At 41.5% G+C, this 17,917-nt stretch overlaps 1 protein-coding gene across 1 annotated transcript; it reads right to left on the minus strand.

The window, feature by feature from the left end:
- Nucleotides 1-8,656: 8,656 nt before the first annotated feature.
- Nucleotides 8,657-17,755, minus strand: LOC113570245. The gene is made up of 4 exons (XM_026998559.2): nucleotides 17,575-17,755; nucleotides 16,177-16,750; nucleotides 11,328-11,481; nucleotides 8,657-9,485 (listed from the first exon to the last, which is right to left on the minus strand). Exons 2-4 carry the CDS (start codon nucleotides 16,693-16,695, stop codon nucleotides 9,463-9,465), a joined length of 696 nt encoding a protein of 231 aa, XP_026854360.2. The 5' UTR covers nucleotides 16,696-16,750; nucleotides 17,575-17,755; the 3' UTR covers nucleotides 8,657-9,462.
- Between the last annotated feature and the right edge of the window lie 162 nt (nucleotides 17,756-17,917).

Consider the following 17,917-nt stretch of genomic DNA (forward strand, 5'->3'; position numbering starts at 1 on the left):
TAGCAATAACGGAAAAGTCGACGCTCATTTTGGTTTTACTACTGCGTGCACACGCCCCCTCCACTTGGGACAGACGTCACGCAATGCCTGACGCTCGCCCAGACGTCAGCCGGCGCAGGACTAGCCCTTCTCACATTCACCTCGAAGACTAGTGCGGCTGACAGGAGGGCATATTATATTTTAATGGGTATGCATTTACCCGAATTCATATTCGTGCATCATAGTGCCTACGCCCTCAAATGGCAACGCGCTGTTCTCGTTCTCTCCTGCGCACCGACATGCTCTCATCTCGCCGTCGTCGGACAGGAATCATGTGCCTTCTTTTTAATTTAAATTGTGAATGAAACTGAAGAGTGCGCTGTCTTTAAGGAGGTACACAAGTAACAAGTAACACTCCCAAGATTCTACTTCACAATTATAGAGAATTTACAGAATTGCTAGTCGCATATCATAAGAGCAGATTAAAATGCAACAATTTAAGAAAAATCCAGTTTTCTAGGTTCTTTGCATTTTTTTGCAGCCCTGAAATTAATGTTGTGTTTTAGGACACCATTCGCACCTTTACTCATAAAACCTTGCAGTGATTTTAACCACCACTCTTGGTCTAGGTCATCCCCAACACATAACATCCATATCCTTTCCATAATTCGTGGGAAGAATCTGAAATGTGGGCTAAGATTTAATGCCGGCGGTGAACTTTTCCGCACGGCTGCTAAAGTAATCTATATGGCCTCTAAACTAAGGGGCTTCTTAAACTCCATTACTGTTCAGGGCTGTCGAGGAGAGTGCGCCCACTGCTCTCTTGCGGGCAAGAAATCTGAAATGATGACTCGAATCTGAGTGCATCAGCTAGAGGGTTCATTACATTTAGTCCTCTTATGTCTTACTCTTAGCTATCTCGCGTCACCTGCGCGAATAATGAATGACACGGTGATTGCGCCTACATCAGAAGCCGATTTGCTCCTTGCTGGGCCAGGAGACAAAATTTATGAGGTGGTTGTCTGGGTTTCAGGTATTTCAGATACTAAGAGGTGCCTGAGATACACTGGCACTCTGTGTGGAAAAACATATTACAGCTGTTACCAAGCTTTTGTGGTTTGCTAAATAGTGCCTATGAATATCTGAATTTTAAAACTAAAATTCATAAACTATTTAATCCTGTCCCAAATGGTAAAGTTCAACATAGAAAAACGAGCAAAAAGGGATCCGTGCTACCGTATCTACATTATAAAGCCTAGTTAATGTCATGCTAGAGCATTTGCTCAGTCCATCGCGTTCTCTACCACCTCATTACAGACGAAGCATGAGAAGTGGTAACTGCGTCCCGAATAATTGCATCAATTTTATAGAACCTCGCTATGGATCAAGCTTTTGTAAGGCCTGTCAAGACCATCAACCTGACGATAACGGCAGCCATACTCTCCTCACTGGTGATGGACGCGTCGAAACACCACGCAGCGATTACTAAGACATGTGAGAGACAAGGAGCGAGAGCGCAAGAGCGAATTGTGCGTTGAATAACTGAGCTCCGTCGTCGCTCGTACACTTGTTGACTGTCTAGGTTACGTTCTCCAGGGCCCCGCGGAGAAAAGACGGAGCAGTACCATCTGATTCCCTCCCATCCGGCCCTCCCTACGTCTAACGATCTACTGACCCTTTGAAGGAGAAAACACAGAAGGACAAACCAGAATGAGAGGAGAAAAAAAAACTATTTTTCTCCCTCTACAGGAGTGCTAGAGTATCGCACGAGTATTTATTCCCAAAGGAAGTGCGGAACCGTGTGACCAGTTTATGTAATGGGCTAATCTATATGCCGGGCCACAGGAGGTTTCACAACATACTTCCTCTGTGGGATTTGCGGACTACTACTCATTAATCTCGGTGTGCAAATCGGGCATCTTGGCCTTCTCCGGTACAGGCGGGGGGGCGGGGGCGGGGGTCCTAAATGACATCTCACTTAGCCTTTATAACCCAGTAATAGCTGACCGACCCCAGTCGGGTTGGTAAATGAGTGCTGAGTCAGCATGCAGGTGAGCAGAAGGGAGGGAGAGCTGGTTTCTGCACAGGCTTCTCAGTGCAACAGCTGTTCCAAAGCAGAGGCTGGTCTCTGCAGGCACAGAGGTCTTTTGTGCTTCATGTGCCATTAAGTGTTATGTAAGGGAGCAGCTACATTACTTGACTAGGCTTCGGAAGTGTGGGCTGCTCCATTCATAAGGAGAGAGGGAGTGTGAGTGTGAGAGGGGGATGCCTTATTTAGGCATAAACGCAGAGTGTCTCTTCACCTGTATGCTGCCAATGTAAAACGCACACACACACACACAAACAAAAAAAACCCCAACAAAACAAACAAATACACAGTAAGAGAGAGAATGAGTGTGAGAATGAGTGTGAGTATGTGTGTGAGGAGTCCGCAATCTATTCTAAGCCCGGGTAGAGACGCAGTGATGTCACCAGGACCACTGCAGTGACTCAGTCTGGCCGCATCAGTCCAAAATAGATGCGTGACATCACGCTGACCTCCAAAGGACTCTGCGAAGCCTCTCAATGTGTGCTGTACAACAACCTGCATACCTGCACGGCATCAACACGATGTCAGTGTCTCCACCCCATGTCGCGGAGCACACAAAACAACAACAACAGCCACCCGCACCTACACAGGCTATCACGCAGTGAGCCAAATATTTCAGTCACTTCCAGTGATGTAACACAGTGTCCCACACTTGGCACTGAGCCCCGTGGCATGTCATGCAAAGCGACAGGGTAGAGACACCCCCCACCCCCCACTGGAAACAACATTCTTATAGATACTGGCTAAGGTTATGAGATCCCACCTGAAACAGAAGAGTACCTACACCTTTAATACTGCAAAGGACAGCAATGTAATTGGTCATTTTAACTGAAACATTTATGGTATTGAGAGAATTGTTTTCAATTCCATTTTGTTAAAGTAATTATGAAGTACAAAATGATGATTTTACTTGTACAGCTGAATATTGAGGTTTCAGATCATCTGTGGCAGTATTATCTTATCGAATTCTGAGCATACTGTTTTTAGCCTATGCCGCCTTAGCCATAGGGCAGAGCTCAATTATGGCTCAGAGCTAAATTCAGTAGCCTTGCTTGGGCTAACATGGCCTATAAATACACAATATGCAGTAGCACAACACATCACATAAAACAATGCAATGTCATCCTTGCTGACTTTAAATCTTTGGCCTTTTTACTCTAGATGTACTTTAATGAAAATCAATTGCTTTATAACAATGTTTTTTTACAACATTTCTCTAGTGTATAACTTTACAGTACCGACTGTGGTGAACTAAGGGGTTGACTATGTGCCAAAATCAACACATAAGTCAACAGCTGCTGAAGTAAATGACCTGTGCTACAGATGTACAGCTGGGCCTTCTGAAAAAAATGAACACAAAGCCGATACAACATGTGATACAACATGTGATCTGTGTGATCTGCGCTAGCTAGTAGAACACATGTAGGACTGTTCTGTGTCTGTGGAGACACTAAGTACATGGACCCATGCACTAATACACAAATCTTACCCCAAGCTTAATACTGTATTGGTATTAATACTGTAATTATACTGTACTGTAATTAATACTGTACTGTATTGGTTTAATAGTCTGACTATTAAACCAATACACAAAAAGTCATGTAAACACCTTTATCTAATTTCTTTAATTGGTCTTAAATACAGTAAGAAAAACCCTATTCATACTGGGAATTTAAATAGAATTGTTGATTTTTTTCATGTGCATGTATCTAGTCACGTACCTGGACCACAGCCTGCCTTGCTCCCTGACAGTGTTTTACAGACACAATTAGTGTGACCGTGCAAATGTGACAAGGCCTCCAAGCAATTATCCAGCATCCAAGATCACACGCACAGTGGTTTGACGTCAGCTCCTCGATGGAGAAGAATCGTCCAGTCATACACTGTGACTAAGCATGAAACCGTGACACCATAATAACCTTACCCGCGAATGTTTGAATAACAGCACTCTTTACTTTTTCTTTGTTCTGAAGCACTTTGGATTTGCAATGATGTAGTGACTATAATAATTTAAATACTCATTAATAAATATTTGGAAAGTTTAGCACATACTCACTTTATTTTAAGCCACCACAAATAATAGGACAGAGAAACCCAATGTTTGTCTGTACACAAAATGAATTAAAAAATTGCTATACCATCCTACTTGTAGGAATATAGTTATGTTCCTCCATTCAAACTAAATAATAGCATCCCTGTAGACAGAAAGTGAAGAATGAGGATAATAGATATGTTAATTGCATGCAATCGCATGGACTACAACCTATAACTGTATACCTATAAAGTTTCTTTTTACAGGTACACGGTCAGTACTCAGTGTTTGTAATAAAGTAACCAGCTAGTGTCAGTTCAAGGTAAGCGCGCCTAATAAACTGTTTAATGGTCGCAGTTTTAAAAAGGACTCCTTTAGGGACTTTTATAGAAGCTGGCTCTGAATGTTCTTTAGTGGTAGTTGGAATCTCACTGTTCCCTTTAATGTTCTGTAAGAGTGGGGTTATGCACACTGTGTCATGCAGATCTTAGCCTGCAGTGAAATGTTCCCACAGGCTAAGATGTGCTTTTTGTCGGAGGCCAAGATCTGGTGGACTCCGCTCTAACCCTTCAATAGGAGTGGAGGTAAAATGACAAAATGGTATTTGTGGAGTAGTCTGCAATAAGTTACTTAACACTTTCACACTTGTTAATGTGTGCTTTAGCACACCTGTTATATTATATATTATAATTTCAGCACACCTGTTATATTTTAACCATTGCAATTAGGTCTATCAAAAAGCAGTTAAACAAATTAAAAACAAAATTCTAAATGACTAATAGCCCAATAGTGACAAGGTTTGTTTTCAAATAAATAATATGACCAAATGTTATATTATAAGCAACCCAGCTTCTTAAATTTTACAGTTTTAAAATATTAATTTGCATTTTCAGGAACAATGTTACCTAAAACTACCGTTGGATAGCACAACCATGTTCAATACTGTGCCTCATAAAAATCCAGTGAGGACAGTACTCTACCAAGTTGGCAAAGCTGGCAAATTCTATGCATGTACAAAGCAATTTGTACTAGCTTATCGAAGTCCACAGAGGTACAAATGCTGAGATAACTGAATCTTGTGGGGAATTTGTGATGCAGGTAGACTTGAAAAGACACCTGATATGTCATGCTAGGAGTAATTTGTAAGATTCCTGATTACTGTGACTTAAATTATCGTTCGTGAACATTTACAGGTCCTTATTTTCCCTGAAACAAACAAACAATCAATCAAATGACAAAACAACACTCACAGCTTTCATCAAAGGAATAAGTTTGTTTGCTTTGCCAAGAGGTGGAAGGAGAGTGAGGTTCTTAAGGTAGGGGGTTGTTCTGTACATTCCTGAGCAGACAGCACTTGCACTGTGTGTAACCTGACCTACTCAATTCATTTATCTTGCTAGGTCATCTGACAGCTGGTAAAGACAGAGAGGCACAGACTAAAATACAGGTAGACAAAGACCTGGAGAGAGGATTTATGTGTACACAAAGTACTCAAATAACAGAATGCAAAAGTGCAATCGGAGCAGTCAGAGCTGTTGGCTGCTGCAAACAGTCCCTTGAAGTTACAGCATTAGTCCATAGGCACACATCGGTGGGCTGTTGTTTGGTGTATTTGGTATTCTTCTGCTTTGTGCCATATATAGATAATGTAAACTTTACAAACTGCTGTGGCTTTTATTGGGTTGCATTTTGTTCAGCATTTACACAAGCTGGTGAAGAAAGTAAAAAAAAAAAAAGATAAGATTGCCTAAAAATGTAAAAAAAAACCTAAAAAAACCCCCAAAACCATATATGTAGAGAGTTACAGTCATTGAAGTTGCACATTAATTCTGTATGAAATATGATATTAGCTTGGTCTAGTGCTACTGGTAACAGTTTTTTTGTGGGGTTTTTTGTGGACCTGACTCTATGGTCTTGTGTGGTGATTTCATCTAGCAGTTGTCAAGGTAAAAGAAAAAATAAGGTTACCCAAATGTGACAAGTTGAGAATCTATAGCATCCAGGTTCTAGGAAAACCCTCTGCTTCTCTTCTGACAAGCCACATTATAGTTTTTCAGGACAGAGTGTGCCAAAGCTTGATCATGCTAGTGTTGTCTGAAACACACAACCATACACACACACACACACACACACACACACACACACACACACACACACACACACACACACGAGCGTAGCACACAGACGCGCATACACATACGCGCACACACACACATACGCGCATGCATACACACACGCACACATGCACATAACATGCTTGAGTTCCAACATACAAAAGCAAAAACAGCCTGAGTCAAAAATGCATTAGAGTGTGCAGAAGAGCTGGAAAAGTTCTCCAGGTGGCATGCACAAGGCTGATGGTGTCAGTCACATGATCAGCTATTTCGCGGTAGCACTGCAAGTGGAAATCCTTGAGTACTTTAGCCTCAGCTGTGCTGATAGAAGTCCAGCCGCGAGCTGTTCAGCGATGCATAACATCAGTCAGTATCCTGTGATTAAATGCTTCAAATGAATGAATGGAACAGAAACCGACTCCACATCTGCTTCTGCGCAGAAGCCTGTGTGTATTTCTAGTGTGTGTGCAGTATAAGTGTCTGTCAAAGACAAGGAAGAAGAGCAGGAAGCAGGCAAGTGGCTTGAAAGTGTAGATATGAAGATTTTCAAAACTGGTGAGCCAGTGGATTCAGGAAAAAAAAAAAACAACCAAAGTCAACACCTTTCCTTTTCCCTCTGTCAGCAACCTTACTGTGGGTTGTGTCACCCTGATGATGAACACGAACACACACACACACACACACACACACACACACACACACACACACACACACACACACACACACACACACACACACACAGAGGCAGAGAATAACCAGACCACAGACAGTGTAGAGAACTCCTCATCTGCCCTGAACAAACAGCAACATCTATTATTAGCACGTAGAGGAGTCTGTCTGTTCCATTGGTGCTGTGATGAGCTGTCCTTATCCAGGCTTAAAGAAGTGTGTTCTACACCATTCTTGGACTGTGTGTATGTGTATTTCATAAGGGTCAGAGGTATTACAGTGACAGCTGGAGTTGCTGTTAGTACAGAGATTACAGAGCATATTGTGTATACGTGTGAGAGAGAAACAGAACAAAGATAAAAGAGCGAGAGAAAAGAGAGTCAGATAGAGGACAGCAGTGAGACATACAAATCCAAAAATACGAACTGTCCCTTCACAGTGGCATCTCTAGACATCAAGGCACCAAAACAGGGACAGGCAGACAGACAGACCGACCAAGCAGACAGGACGTACGGTCCCCTGATGGACCCCACCCACTGGATACCCTGCAGCGCAGCAGGGCATGTGGGGTGATGTGAGGGACTAGAAAGGAAAAAGCAACCTGTTTGCCCACTCTGGCTCACCCCAGTGGCTTCTTCCACCCTCGTCTGGTAAGCATGTGATGATGGTGATGGCACATTCGTGACAACCTCCAGGGAGACTAAAAAATAAGGGTTACGAGGTGTGACAACACACCTGAAGCTCATTCTTAGTACTGTGTGTATTCTTACAAATTGGTCGCTGGTGGTGAAACACCTTCGCTTCTCGTCTTTTGAACATGTATCAGGCCAAATATAATCCACAATAAGGACAGTATTCTGATGATTAAGACGCTGCCATTTAAAAAATATATAGGTAATTTATAGGAGTGTAGAACAGCAATTTCAGAAATTATTTTTTTAGGATGGCACAGGATGTGCAAAAATACCTATAGACATGTCAGCTGCCAGCTTCTGATTTATCTCCTAAATAATTGTAGACTCCATCAGCACAGAAACATGTGAACAGGTATCTAAAAAATTAAGTAGCCCACAAACCCCAAGGAGCACCAGACTGTCCTATACATGTGGCCAGCTGTATCCACTCTCAGAAGGACCATGCGTTGACTCCAGACCTTGCTAGCTAGCTAGTCACACCCTCAGCATGTGTCTACTACCAATGAATATTACCTTGCAGCTAAGGGTAACATCTTTATTAACTTTATCTAACTTTATTAATTTTTTACTATATTATATGATGTATAATATATATTATAATTTCTATTATCATTTTTTAAACATTTATTTAACTTTTATTAACTTTAAAAAAAAAATGTTTTTTTTTGATGTTATTAATGAAAAATGGGAATCCATGAAGTTCCTGTAACGTGACAAAGCCCGCATAGCAGAGTTAAACACTTAAAGACAGCATGTTAGAATGGCTAACACGGAGCGTGGCCTCACTGTATGAGCTGGGATATTCACATCCTTATATCATTTGCCCTTCCAGGAATACTGAACCATTCCAGGTAGCTTAACATTGTTATGGATGTAAATGTGGTCAATGTTTTGGTTTAGAGAAGAGCACAGGAATCACAGGAACTGTGTACTGTTGTTATCAGAAAGACTCTGGCTTCTGAAGCTCAGATTGTTGCATAACTATGTTCTTATTTCCTTGGAGAAAGAACCCAAGGCTCAGAGATCACTGATGCAAACTGCAATTTATTCAAGAGGTCAGGCCTAAGGCAGTCACTTTTTTTCCAAATAAATGAAGAGTTTGAGTACACTCCCTCAAGCCAAGGCTCCCTCACCCCTGTGCTTACTCATTGGAAGTGTGCACTCAAAGGGACTAATTAGTCAGTGGCCTCATGGTGATTCTCTCCTACCTCATAGAGCACTACGAAACTGGATACAAGGGCACTTGAGCGTGCATGTATAATGACCTGGAGAAGGGTGCAAATGTCATGAATGGGCGATCATACGCAAGAGACAATAAAATAGGTCAATGAGACGTTTCACCATCATTATAAAAGATATGCAATAGGTTAAAAGAGGAGACCGCACGATCATTCAGTAGAGATAAGCCACACTGTTTCAGCCTCATGCAACAAGATATTTCTCTTTGGATGGGACATTCATAATTTGCAAATGGAATTTCTGCTCCTCAGTTAGTGACAGAAGAATACCAAAGTGGCTGGTCATTTATTTTGCACCATGCTTTTGTATATCGGGCCCCGAGCCAGATGTCATTAGTGGGGTGCATACAACATTATTATTGTGTTATGCACATATAATGTTTATGTTTTGTTTTCTCACTTTACACAATGTCAGTGTCATGTTTCAACATACATGTATTGCTTTACACATACTGAATAGCAGAAAAGACCAGCCATGACGTAAAATAAAGAAGGACTAGGGTTAGATAAACCTGGAGATGTTCTTGAATAGCTGCCAGCATGATGATAAGATCAATATCAGCCACATGTACTGAAGAGCATGCGAGCATGCTGAAGAGCATGCGAGCATCAGGAATCTTCCATCTTGAACCATGGCTGATGAACGTCAGATGGCCAGAGAGCTCGCCACTGCAAAAAGTATGCATGGAATGTTGGAGAAAGGGAGAAGTAGAATGGCATTTACACGCTATGAAGTCTCCTGACTACCTTGTCATACCCGTCACACCCTGCACTCACGCTACAGCTTAGCCAACTAAAGCCATTAGAACAGTTAGAACCTTATGTTCAGGACTGATTATTACTAGCTCCTGCTTGTGAAAGGCTTGATCTGGGGGATACTCCAGCATGGGTCTAAGATTAGCTACGAAGGGGGATCTTCTACTGGCATTGACATAAGAGAAGTCTGCTGGGTCATGGGCTGATTCTGCTCTGCTTTAATGGACTGTCCATTGGAGTGAAGCAATGAGAATATGATAGATGAGGCCGGTACCAGTGGTGGGCTGATGTTACTGCAGTCATGAATTCCATCATCAATAGTTGACATTATCAGTTGGCTTTTTATCGACTTTGATTGATAATTGTCACAGTTGGCCCCTCCCTGGGGTCTGTTTCCATGGTTTCCTTGTCTTGCATCCTTGTTTCATTTTCTCTGGTCCTGTTGCAGCACTGCACTTGTGTCTCTGGCGCCTAATTCGAGATACGTGTTTAGGGCCACAGTCGCCCTCTGGCCTGGGCAGTCTCTATGGAGGTGCGTGGCCTCTGGAAGCTGTCTAGGAAATCCCTGAACCCTACACTTCAAACAGCCGGTCACTCCTCCGACGCTCGGCAGGCCTCAGGCCTGCTCTTAGCATGGGGTGGAGCACGTCAATCAGCCTTGACACAGAATAGGCTGTCCCTAAGCCAAGATAACCATCTTATCTCAGCCTTCAAGAATGCGCCCTTAACCTTTATGGTCTCACCGTCTCTTGAACTGTAAAGTTTTATGGCCCCAACCTCCACCAATCAGGTGCAAGGTCTGTAAAGTTTACAACCAATACAGGTGCAGTTGTCATGGGCCTCAGTGATCCCTGGAGATCTAACTGTGCTGAACTGAAGGAGAGCTGAGCCAGGACAATTACACTGTATTAGACCTTCAGCCTCTCAATTAGCCTATAAGCACTTAGATCGATTAAACAAATTCCATCATGAATAGAGTTCTGAGGTTGGAATGTTCGACAAGACAATTGTGCAGCTCAGTCCATGGTTTTGCTATGAATGATTTATTAGTTTCATGAACTTCACCCATCTACATTTACACAATAATGGACAGGGCAAGGTGCAATGCCACGCCACATCATAAGTGACAGATCACCTACATTCCCAAGAATGACATACTCAGCTGTCAATATGAAGTAATAGCCCTTATAGTTCAGAAATATGTCTGAGTCAGCCAGCTGGCTTGTGTGGACATGTGCTGGTTGGCATAGTAACTTGTTAGTTTACCCCAAGTGATTCCCAGAGGATCCTGAGGAAAGAATACCTTCTGGCGTGTCTAAACTTTTACAATGGAGAACGGAGTCAGCTCTCCTTAAACATTTTGACCTGACAATAAGGGAGCAGTTGGGCCCCTGGATATGAGTCTCTATAATTTCTTTTGGCTGGACTGTATATCTAGATATGTGAGACTGCTTAATGTTTTGGATTAAGGTATAAAACAAGTCTGGTATGTAGTAATGTGCACATTCTCTGTGTACATACACACACACACACACGCAGAAACCAAAATAACAGGGTTCTACTACCCATATCTTTTTCTCTAATTTTACAGTATGCTTAAGTTTACTGACTCACAAGTCTGCTAATTTATGAGGAATAGAACACAACGTAGGCTGTCTTACTGCATTCTCTAAAGATATTTCATTAGCAATGTTACGGCTACTAATAGCAACCAAACATGATAATATAAACCTGAAGATGACTCATGCTTCCCACCTGACTTCCTGTCCGAGTGTTCGTCCTTACAATGCCTTCTTGGGCATCGTGCTTCTCCAAGCCCTGCTCTGTACACTGCCTTCAGGATCTGGTGGTCAGACCTTTGACACTCTGCCAGTGAGCCCCGAGGTGGGAGCTCTATCGTATCAGCACACTAAATGACAAAGGACAGACGACCACAGCATATAACCCATGGCTAAGGCATCCTATGTGCTTTTTTTTTGGACATTTCAGATATGCTGGAGTTGCTAAAAGCCAGGAGACAAGGACTGCACAGCCCAAAGAACCACAAATAAGGCCAAGCAGCTCTGAAACAAAGATAAAAAAAAAATAATGATGTAACAGTAAAGTACAGAGTGTACAAAGTGTAACAGGGTACCAAGAACTCTTAATGGACTTTCACCTGTGGAATCTGGCTTCCTGGCATTTTTCTTGGGTAACTGTATAGATTTCACTATATGAAGAATAATTTGGGAAATGCTAATTTGCTAGCTTGCTTTCCATAGGCTAAAGTTTCATACACTTTAAGATATTATGTTGCAAGGTAGAAGGACTTGTTTGAACCAGAGCTAATTTGCATTTCTTGTATTACCCTTTTGGAACAGATTAAGGATGAGCCATTATAAGAGAGGACATGCTACTCTATGCTATATGAATGTGATAGCTCTTAACACTCAACACGGCATCTGTTGTACATAAAGTCCCGTCCTTTAAATAAAAATAGCCAAACCCATTGCTAAAGCTGTATCCAGCCCTATCACATTCCTGGAGCAGGGTACATGCAGATTTATAGTAACAGCTGTCTTTTGCAGCAGTTTTTACTAGCTGTCGACTAAAGTTACTCAGGATTGCTTTGTGGTACACGTGTGGATTACATAATCAACGCAGACAGAACAAAATGAACGGACAGTGACTGTTAACAGGGTGTACACAACATAACTTTGCAGACAGCACGGGCATAGCGAAAGCAGACACTTCTTCACAACGCTCCCAAGGCCATGTCAAGTGAGGAGGTGTAATAAGTAAAAAAATCCCCAAACAAACAAAAAAAGGAGCAAGAAAATGAAAACGTTGACTATACCCAATTATGCCATGTATCTCACACTGAAGTCCTCAAACAATGTAAAGTAAATAAGTGCCTGTTATAAGGGTGAGTGTTGGAATGAACGTGTGTGTAGAGCTGTAAAACCGCTATTCTGTCTTGCTGATTTTAAGGTTCAACATTGACAAATTGCGCTTGGACTTCGACCCTTATTTTAGGCCCTGGAGGAGCTGGTACTGCTGCCCTTTCTAATTACGGTCAGGACTGTGGATGTTCTAAGCCATGGTCATGATTGTAAGGGGAGTTGAACCACACATTATTCAAGCTGGTGCATCACTTACTTTCTATTAAAATAATATTCAATGTTTTAATATTCAAATGCCATATTTCCCAGTGAAACTTTAGGGAACATTTTACATAATTTTGCCCATTTTTGTGCATTATTATATAAATGAAAATGTTTGAACATTTCAAACTGGTAGGTGTAGCCTAACATATTAATCACTATAAGTGAAAAATATATACTATTAATGTTAATAAGATATATTATATACAACATTAAATATTTAAACATTAGAACATTAAAAACTACACAATAGGCCAACCTAAAATACAGCCTTCAAAAGCTTGACAAAATTAGACCAACATTTCACGATAGAAAGGTGATACTGGATATATTTTAACTTACATCCCATAAAGTCCAAGTGTAATATTTTTGAATGAGATCAAAGTGGGTTCCTTGTTTACTACCCAGAATAAATCTCAGGCTGACAGTATGCTTCAAGATTTAGCTCTAGAAAAACAGCACAGAATGAGGAAATCTCACACAGGTGTAAACCTGAAAATCTGAGATTCTGGGGGAAAAATCACTTCCTCTCTGGGCCAGAATTACATTGGGGATTTCTGTAAGGTTCAGGAGGGCTCAGACTAAGACTCTTATGTATGTGCAAAAGGAAATTTGGACCAATATGGAATGTCCCATTACTGTAAAGGTTCAAATGTTCAAAAATCCACTGCAGTTTACTGTAAATGTTCAAAAATCCATTTTAGCGTAGTGTAAATGTTAAAAATTGCAGAATATTCCTATTGAGAGAAATGAACATCAAGAAGCTTCAAAACAAAGATGAAAATGATGGAACACTGAAGTACAAATGGTAGCACAATACCCAAAACTCATCTCTTAACAGGCTTTCACCTATGAACTCTAATTCTACTGATCCTACAGAATGCATCGGTATTTTACCATTCATTGAATGATTGGTTTTGGGGGGGCTTGTTTGCTAGCTTGCTTTCATAAGCCAAAAGTTACACATTCCTGAGGCTATTATGGTAGAAGGTACAAGGACTGGTTTGGGCCAGAGCTTATTGACATTTCTTATATTATCTTGTCTAAGCAGATGAAGGTTCAAAATTACCCAGCAAAAAAACATATTTAAAAATGACACCATTCTAAGAAGTGCTGACTCTGCTTTTGAAGTTTGATGTTGACTTGTGAAATGATTAAGGCAATAAGAGCCACGTTTTCAGAACCACCTCAACAGATTACATAACCAATGCCTACAGAACAAAGTGAACAAACTGCAAACCTAATTAAGCTGTGATAGTGAGGTAAAAACATGCTAGTACCCCATGATGCAGTGACAGTTGGGCAAGCTGTCTTGTGAGAATGCCATGACCTCTTACTAACCTCCACATTAGGGATAGATTACAAGGTAACAGCAATTGTATTATGCTTTAAAGGGAGAACCTATTTGTGTGGTTAGGCTACAATACTGCGCAAGTACTGCTTAAAGGCAGAATGGTAATGGTAATGAGCATTAATACAAGGATGCTCCAATACAATATTGCTTGCAAAGACAATGAAGGGTTAAAGGGAGCACTCCCAGCTACTGATCTCAAGGGTGGTGTCCCTGACCTAGCCCCGCTGAGGGCTTATTCTGTTGGGCACAGCTCCTGGCACTGAAAACTGCCAAAGCTGCCCAAATCGTTTCATGCAGGGGGGTTCAACCCAGTTCCCTCCACTCGCATTGTCCCCTCCTCTTGTATAGTCCCCTTCCCTCACATAGTTATCTCCCCTCACATAGTCCCTTCCCCTCACATCATGTTGTACTCAGCCGCTTAACACTAGGAAACAAATTTTTTTTTGGCCTCACAAACTAAAACAGGTGGACCTTATAATACGTTTTATAATGAATTTGAAAATTTGAATCTATATATTATTTTATGAGGCATCTTTTTAAGTGACAGAGACGCAACTTTTAAAAGGTTTATATTATTTACAAATAAGGCTGTTATTACACTTAAAATATACATGTACAAACTTTTAAATGTACTGGTGTTTGGTTTTTGGCTATTTTTGGCATTAGGAACATCCCTCTTCAGTGTCCAGCAGTAGTGTCTACCACAGAGAGGCTCCAATTTCTTTTCCACTTTCCTTTTCATTCCTTTCTATTTCCTTCCTGTACATAATGACATATAAGTATACTGTAACAAAAAAACCCAAAAACTATGGGCAATAGAGAAATAATGAAGACATATTTGGATTTAGCATGCAGAAATACAGAAGAATAGTTTTTTTGTGTGTTTTAACTGGTGTAATTCAACAATGCGCTGCGAGACCAACTCAATCCACAATTCATAAAGAAATGGCACCCTCTAGTGATAAAATCCAGCATTACAAGGTTCAAGATTCAGTTACCCTGATCAAAACCTTGGTTGCACCTTGCACCAACAAAAATGTTCCTTTATTGTAATAAGAGATTAAAACGTATTCAAGTGCATGAGATCATATTATTATACTCAAAATGTGCCCGTGTGTTTGTTTGTGGGTTTTTGTACTGAATATGCAGAAAACAGCCTGAGGGCACTGAGTGTTAATTACGGTTTAACCCCAAGTGTACTTGCTTAAATGTGTTAACCGTAAGTGTGAAATGTGCAGGTGTCTGTGGCTTTTCAGCTGCAAGTGTCAGCTTGCTCTTAATTTAGCTGTGCTGTGTTTCTATTCTAAAACTCTTTCAAAACACATAAACAAAGTAAAGATGTAAATATGAATGCATGTATGTAAAACACAATGTACAATAACTTTTATGCTATAAAGAGCCAAGTTAAATTAAGTTTTAACTGTATAAGGTGATGCTCACCACAAAGGAAGAACTCTCCTTGAGATAAAAATATGTTTATCCCATTCTCCTTACACTGCAATAAACAATACAGGTGGGCAATATAATATGCTATCTTTATCACGATAAGTAATGACACAATATTCTTTACTGCTCATACTGTTAGTAGGCCTGACTGTATATTTCACTTCAGAAATGGAAATTAACTATAGTGAGTCTGTTGCTAACAAACAGTGGTGACACACTATCGGATTAATATTAAATACAAATGTCTGAATGCCCAAAAGTGAGTTTTTTATCTTACTTTACTCAGTTTCAACCAACTGTTTACATTTTTCTCCAGCTCCTTCTTACAGTTTTTTTTCTAAATGTTGGAAAAAGACATTTTTTTGCCTGGCCATTTTTAAATGTGGCACTCCTGTTTGGCTGAAGTATTGTGTCTTCCAACTGCTATTCAACAACCCCCCAAAAAACAAAATATCATGATATACATCATATTATATTTTTGCGATATTGTCCACTTCTACAGAATGTTTTATAGAGCACAGTGCAATTAATCCTTCAAAATTGAGAGAAAAAGTGTTTGTGTGTGTCCGTTTGTGTGATTGAGCATGAGCATGACAAAGTATTGGTATAGTTACAATAATTAGATTTAAATTATAATTTAAGCGACTCAGACCAGCCTCACCTCTGAGGTCCAGTAGAACGGCCCTGAACAGCTGCCGTGTGCCCTGCTGATGCTCTCTCTTCCAGGGTATCCTCCTCTCTCCTCCTCCCCTTGCTCACAGACTTCCAAGGAGGCCAGTTCCTGTGCCAGATCCGATTGGCTGACTGACCGGCGCCACCCAAACAGGGGTAAGGTGGTGGGGAGCCCAGCATTCGAGGGTGAGCGACCTCTCACCCCACTCACCCAGGTAGCTTGACCTCTGACCTGCATCCTATTGGAGCTCTCACTGCGTCGGGCAGAGCGAGGGTCACCACGGGGGATGGGCCGCCCACGCTCAGGCTCCTGGGGGAGGGAGACGGCAGGACGGGCGATAAAGGGGGTGGGCGTCATGTAGCGGGAGGTGGAGAGGGAGTATCTGGAGTGCTGGGGCTGTCCTCGGGATATGTAGCTCAGGGTGGGGTCGTACGGCTCATAGGGCCGGAAAGGGCTGAGCAGGGTGGAGCCGGTAGTGTATTTGGGAGATGAGTAAACTGGAGACATGATGTAGACAAGGTTGAGCAAACAGCGAGTCAGCCGCACAGCAGAGAGACCCAGACTGTTAGAAGCAGAACACACAAATGGGGTGGACATATTGATCTCTAGCGACTCAGAACACCAAACTTTGGACTTTTCTCTATGAAATAAACATTACAATTATCATAAAACATCTTATTATAAGGCACACTTACGAGGCAGTGGCCTCTTTCTTTCTTACACAGATTCTTTCATAGCTACACATTTACAAGTGTTAGTTGTCTCTCTTACTAAAAGTATCCTATCATTTCAGGTAACTAACGTTAGCTGCCACCGATCATATGGAACTCGCCCGGATACTCAGAGGCAGAGATGCATCATCATTACATACAAAGAATTTGTGCACGTATGTATGTGTGAGGAAAATCCTTACATTCTAATGTAAGTTCAAGTTAACTTCACTGAAGGAAATGAAAAATTCACAGAAAGCGAATGCTATGGTGGAAGACTACAACGTTGCTACGTTTTCTTAGTGCTCTGTCATTCCAGCAGAGCGAGCCAACAAGAAGCGCCAATCTCAGCAACCTCTGTACACTTCCAAACACAACCTCTGACCATACAGCCAGCTACAGTTAAAGGCTGCCGTTGCTATAAACATTGATTTGGCTTGGAAGTTAGCTGACATAGCCGATTTGGTAGGCAGTTCGCTATTTTTTTTCATATTACGAACGCTAGTTGACTAGCGCTGAAATGTGCTGAGAATAAGTTGCTAGCTAATTATACTAGCTAGGTTAGCTTATTGGCTAGAGGAAATAAATCGGTTATGTCACACTTTATGCCTACAGCCAGCCGCAGCTAATCCTGCAGTAGTTCAGCTCTCTGCATAGCTCAAAGACTCTTTCTTACCAGTGGAGTTCCAGTTCATCTTCCCGTTAACCAGAATGTTCACGAATTTTCATTAACGTTTAGTCTTTCCGGAAAAATCAAGAAATTTCATTGTAAGGGTTGTTCAGTTTCACACGAAGCTGCTAGAGTTGTCAGAAGTGAATACCATGGGAACGTCAAGCTTGGGTATTTTCGTTTTTTAAGCCGGATTTAAGGAACCGCCTACCAAGCGGTCGCCTTAGCGACGTGGATCTCTCTCTCTCTCTCTCTCTCTCTCTCTCTCTCTCTCTCTCTCTCTCTCTCTCTCTCTCTCTCACACACACACACACACACACACACACACACACACACACACACACACACA

This window comes from Electrophorus electricus, chromosome 6 (genome assembly GCF_013358815.1).
Source record: "Electrophorus electricus isolate fEleEle1 chromosome 6, fEleEle1.pri, whole genome shotgun sequence".
In the NCBI taxonomy this organism is placed as follows: Eukaryota; Metazoa; Chordata; class Actinopteri; order Gymnotiformes; family Gymnotidae; genus Electrophorus; species Electrophorus electricus.

What these genes read in the sequence shown, in the direction of transcription:
- LOC113570245 (XM_026998559.2), bottom strand. Translation starts at nt 16,695, where the DNA reads ATGTCTCCAGTTTACTCATCTCCCAAATACACTACCGGCTCCACCCTG. An exon ending in CGTTCTACTGGACCTCAGAG is followed by an intron (nt 11,482 to 16,176) that starts GTGAGGCTGGTC and finishes TTTGTCATTTAG; the next exon opens with TGTGCTGATACGATAGAGCT. An exon ending in ACACTCGGACAGGAAGTCAG is followed by an intron (nt 9,486 to 11,327) that starts GTGGGAAGCATG and finishes TACTTTTTGCAG; the next exon opens with TGGCGAGCTCTCTGGCCATC.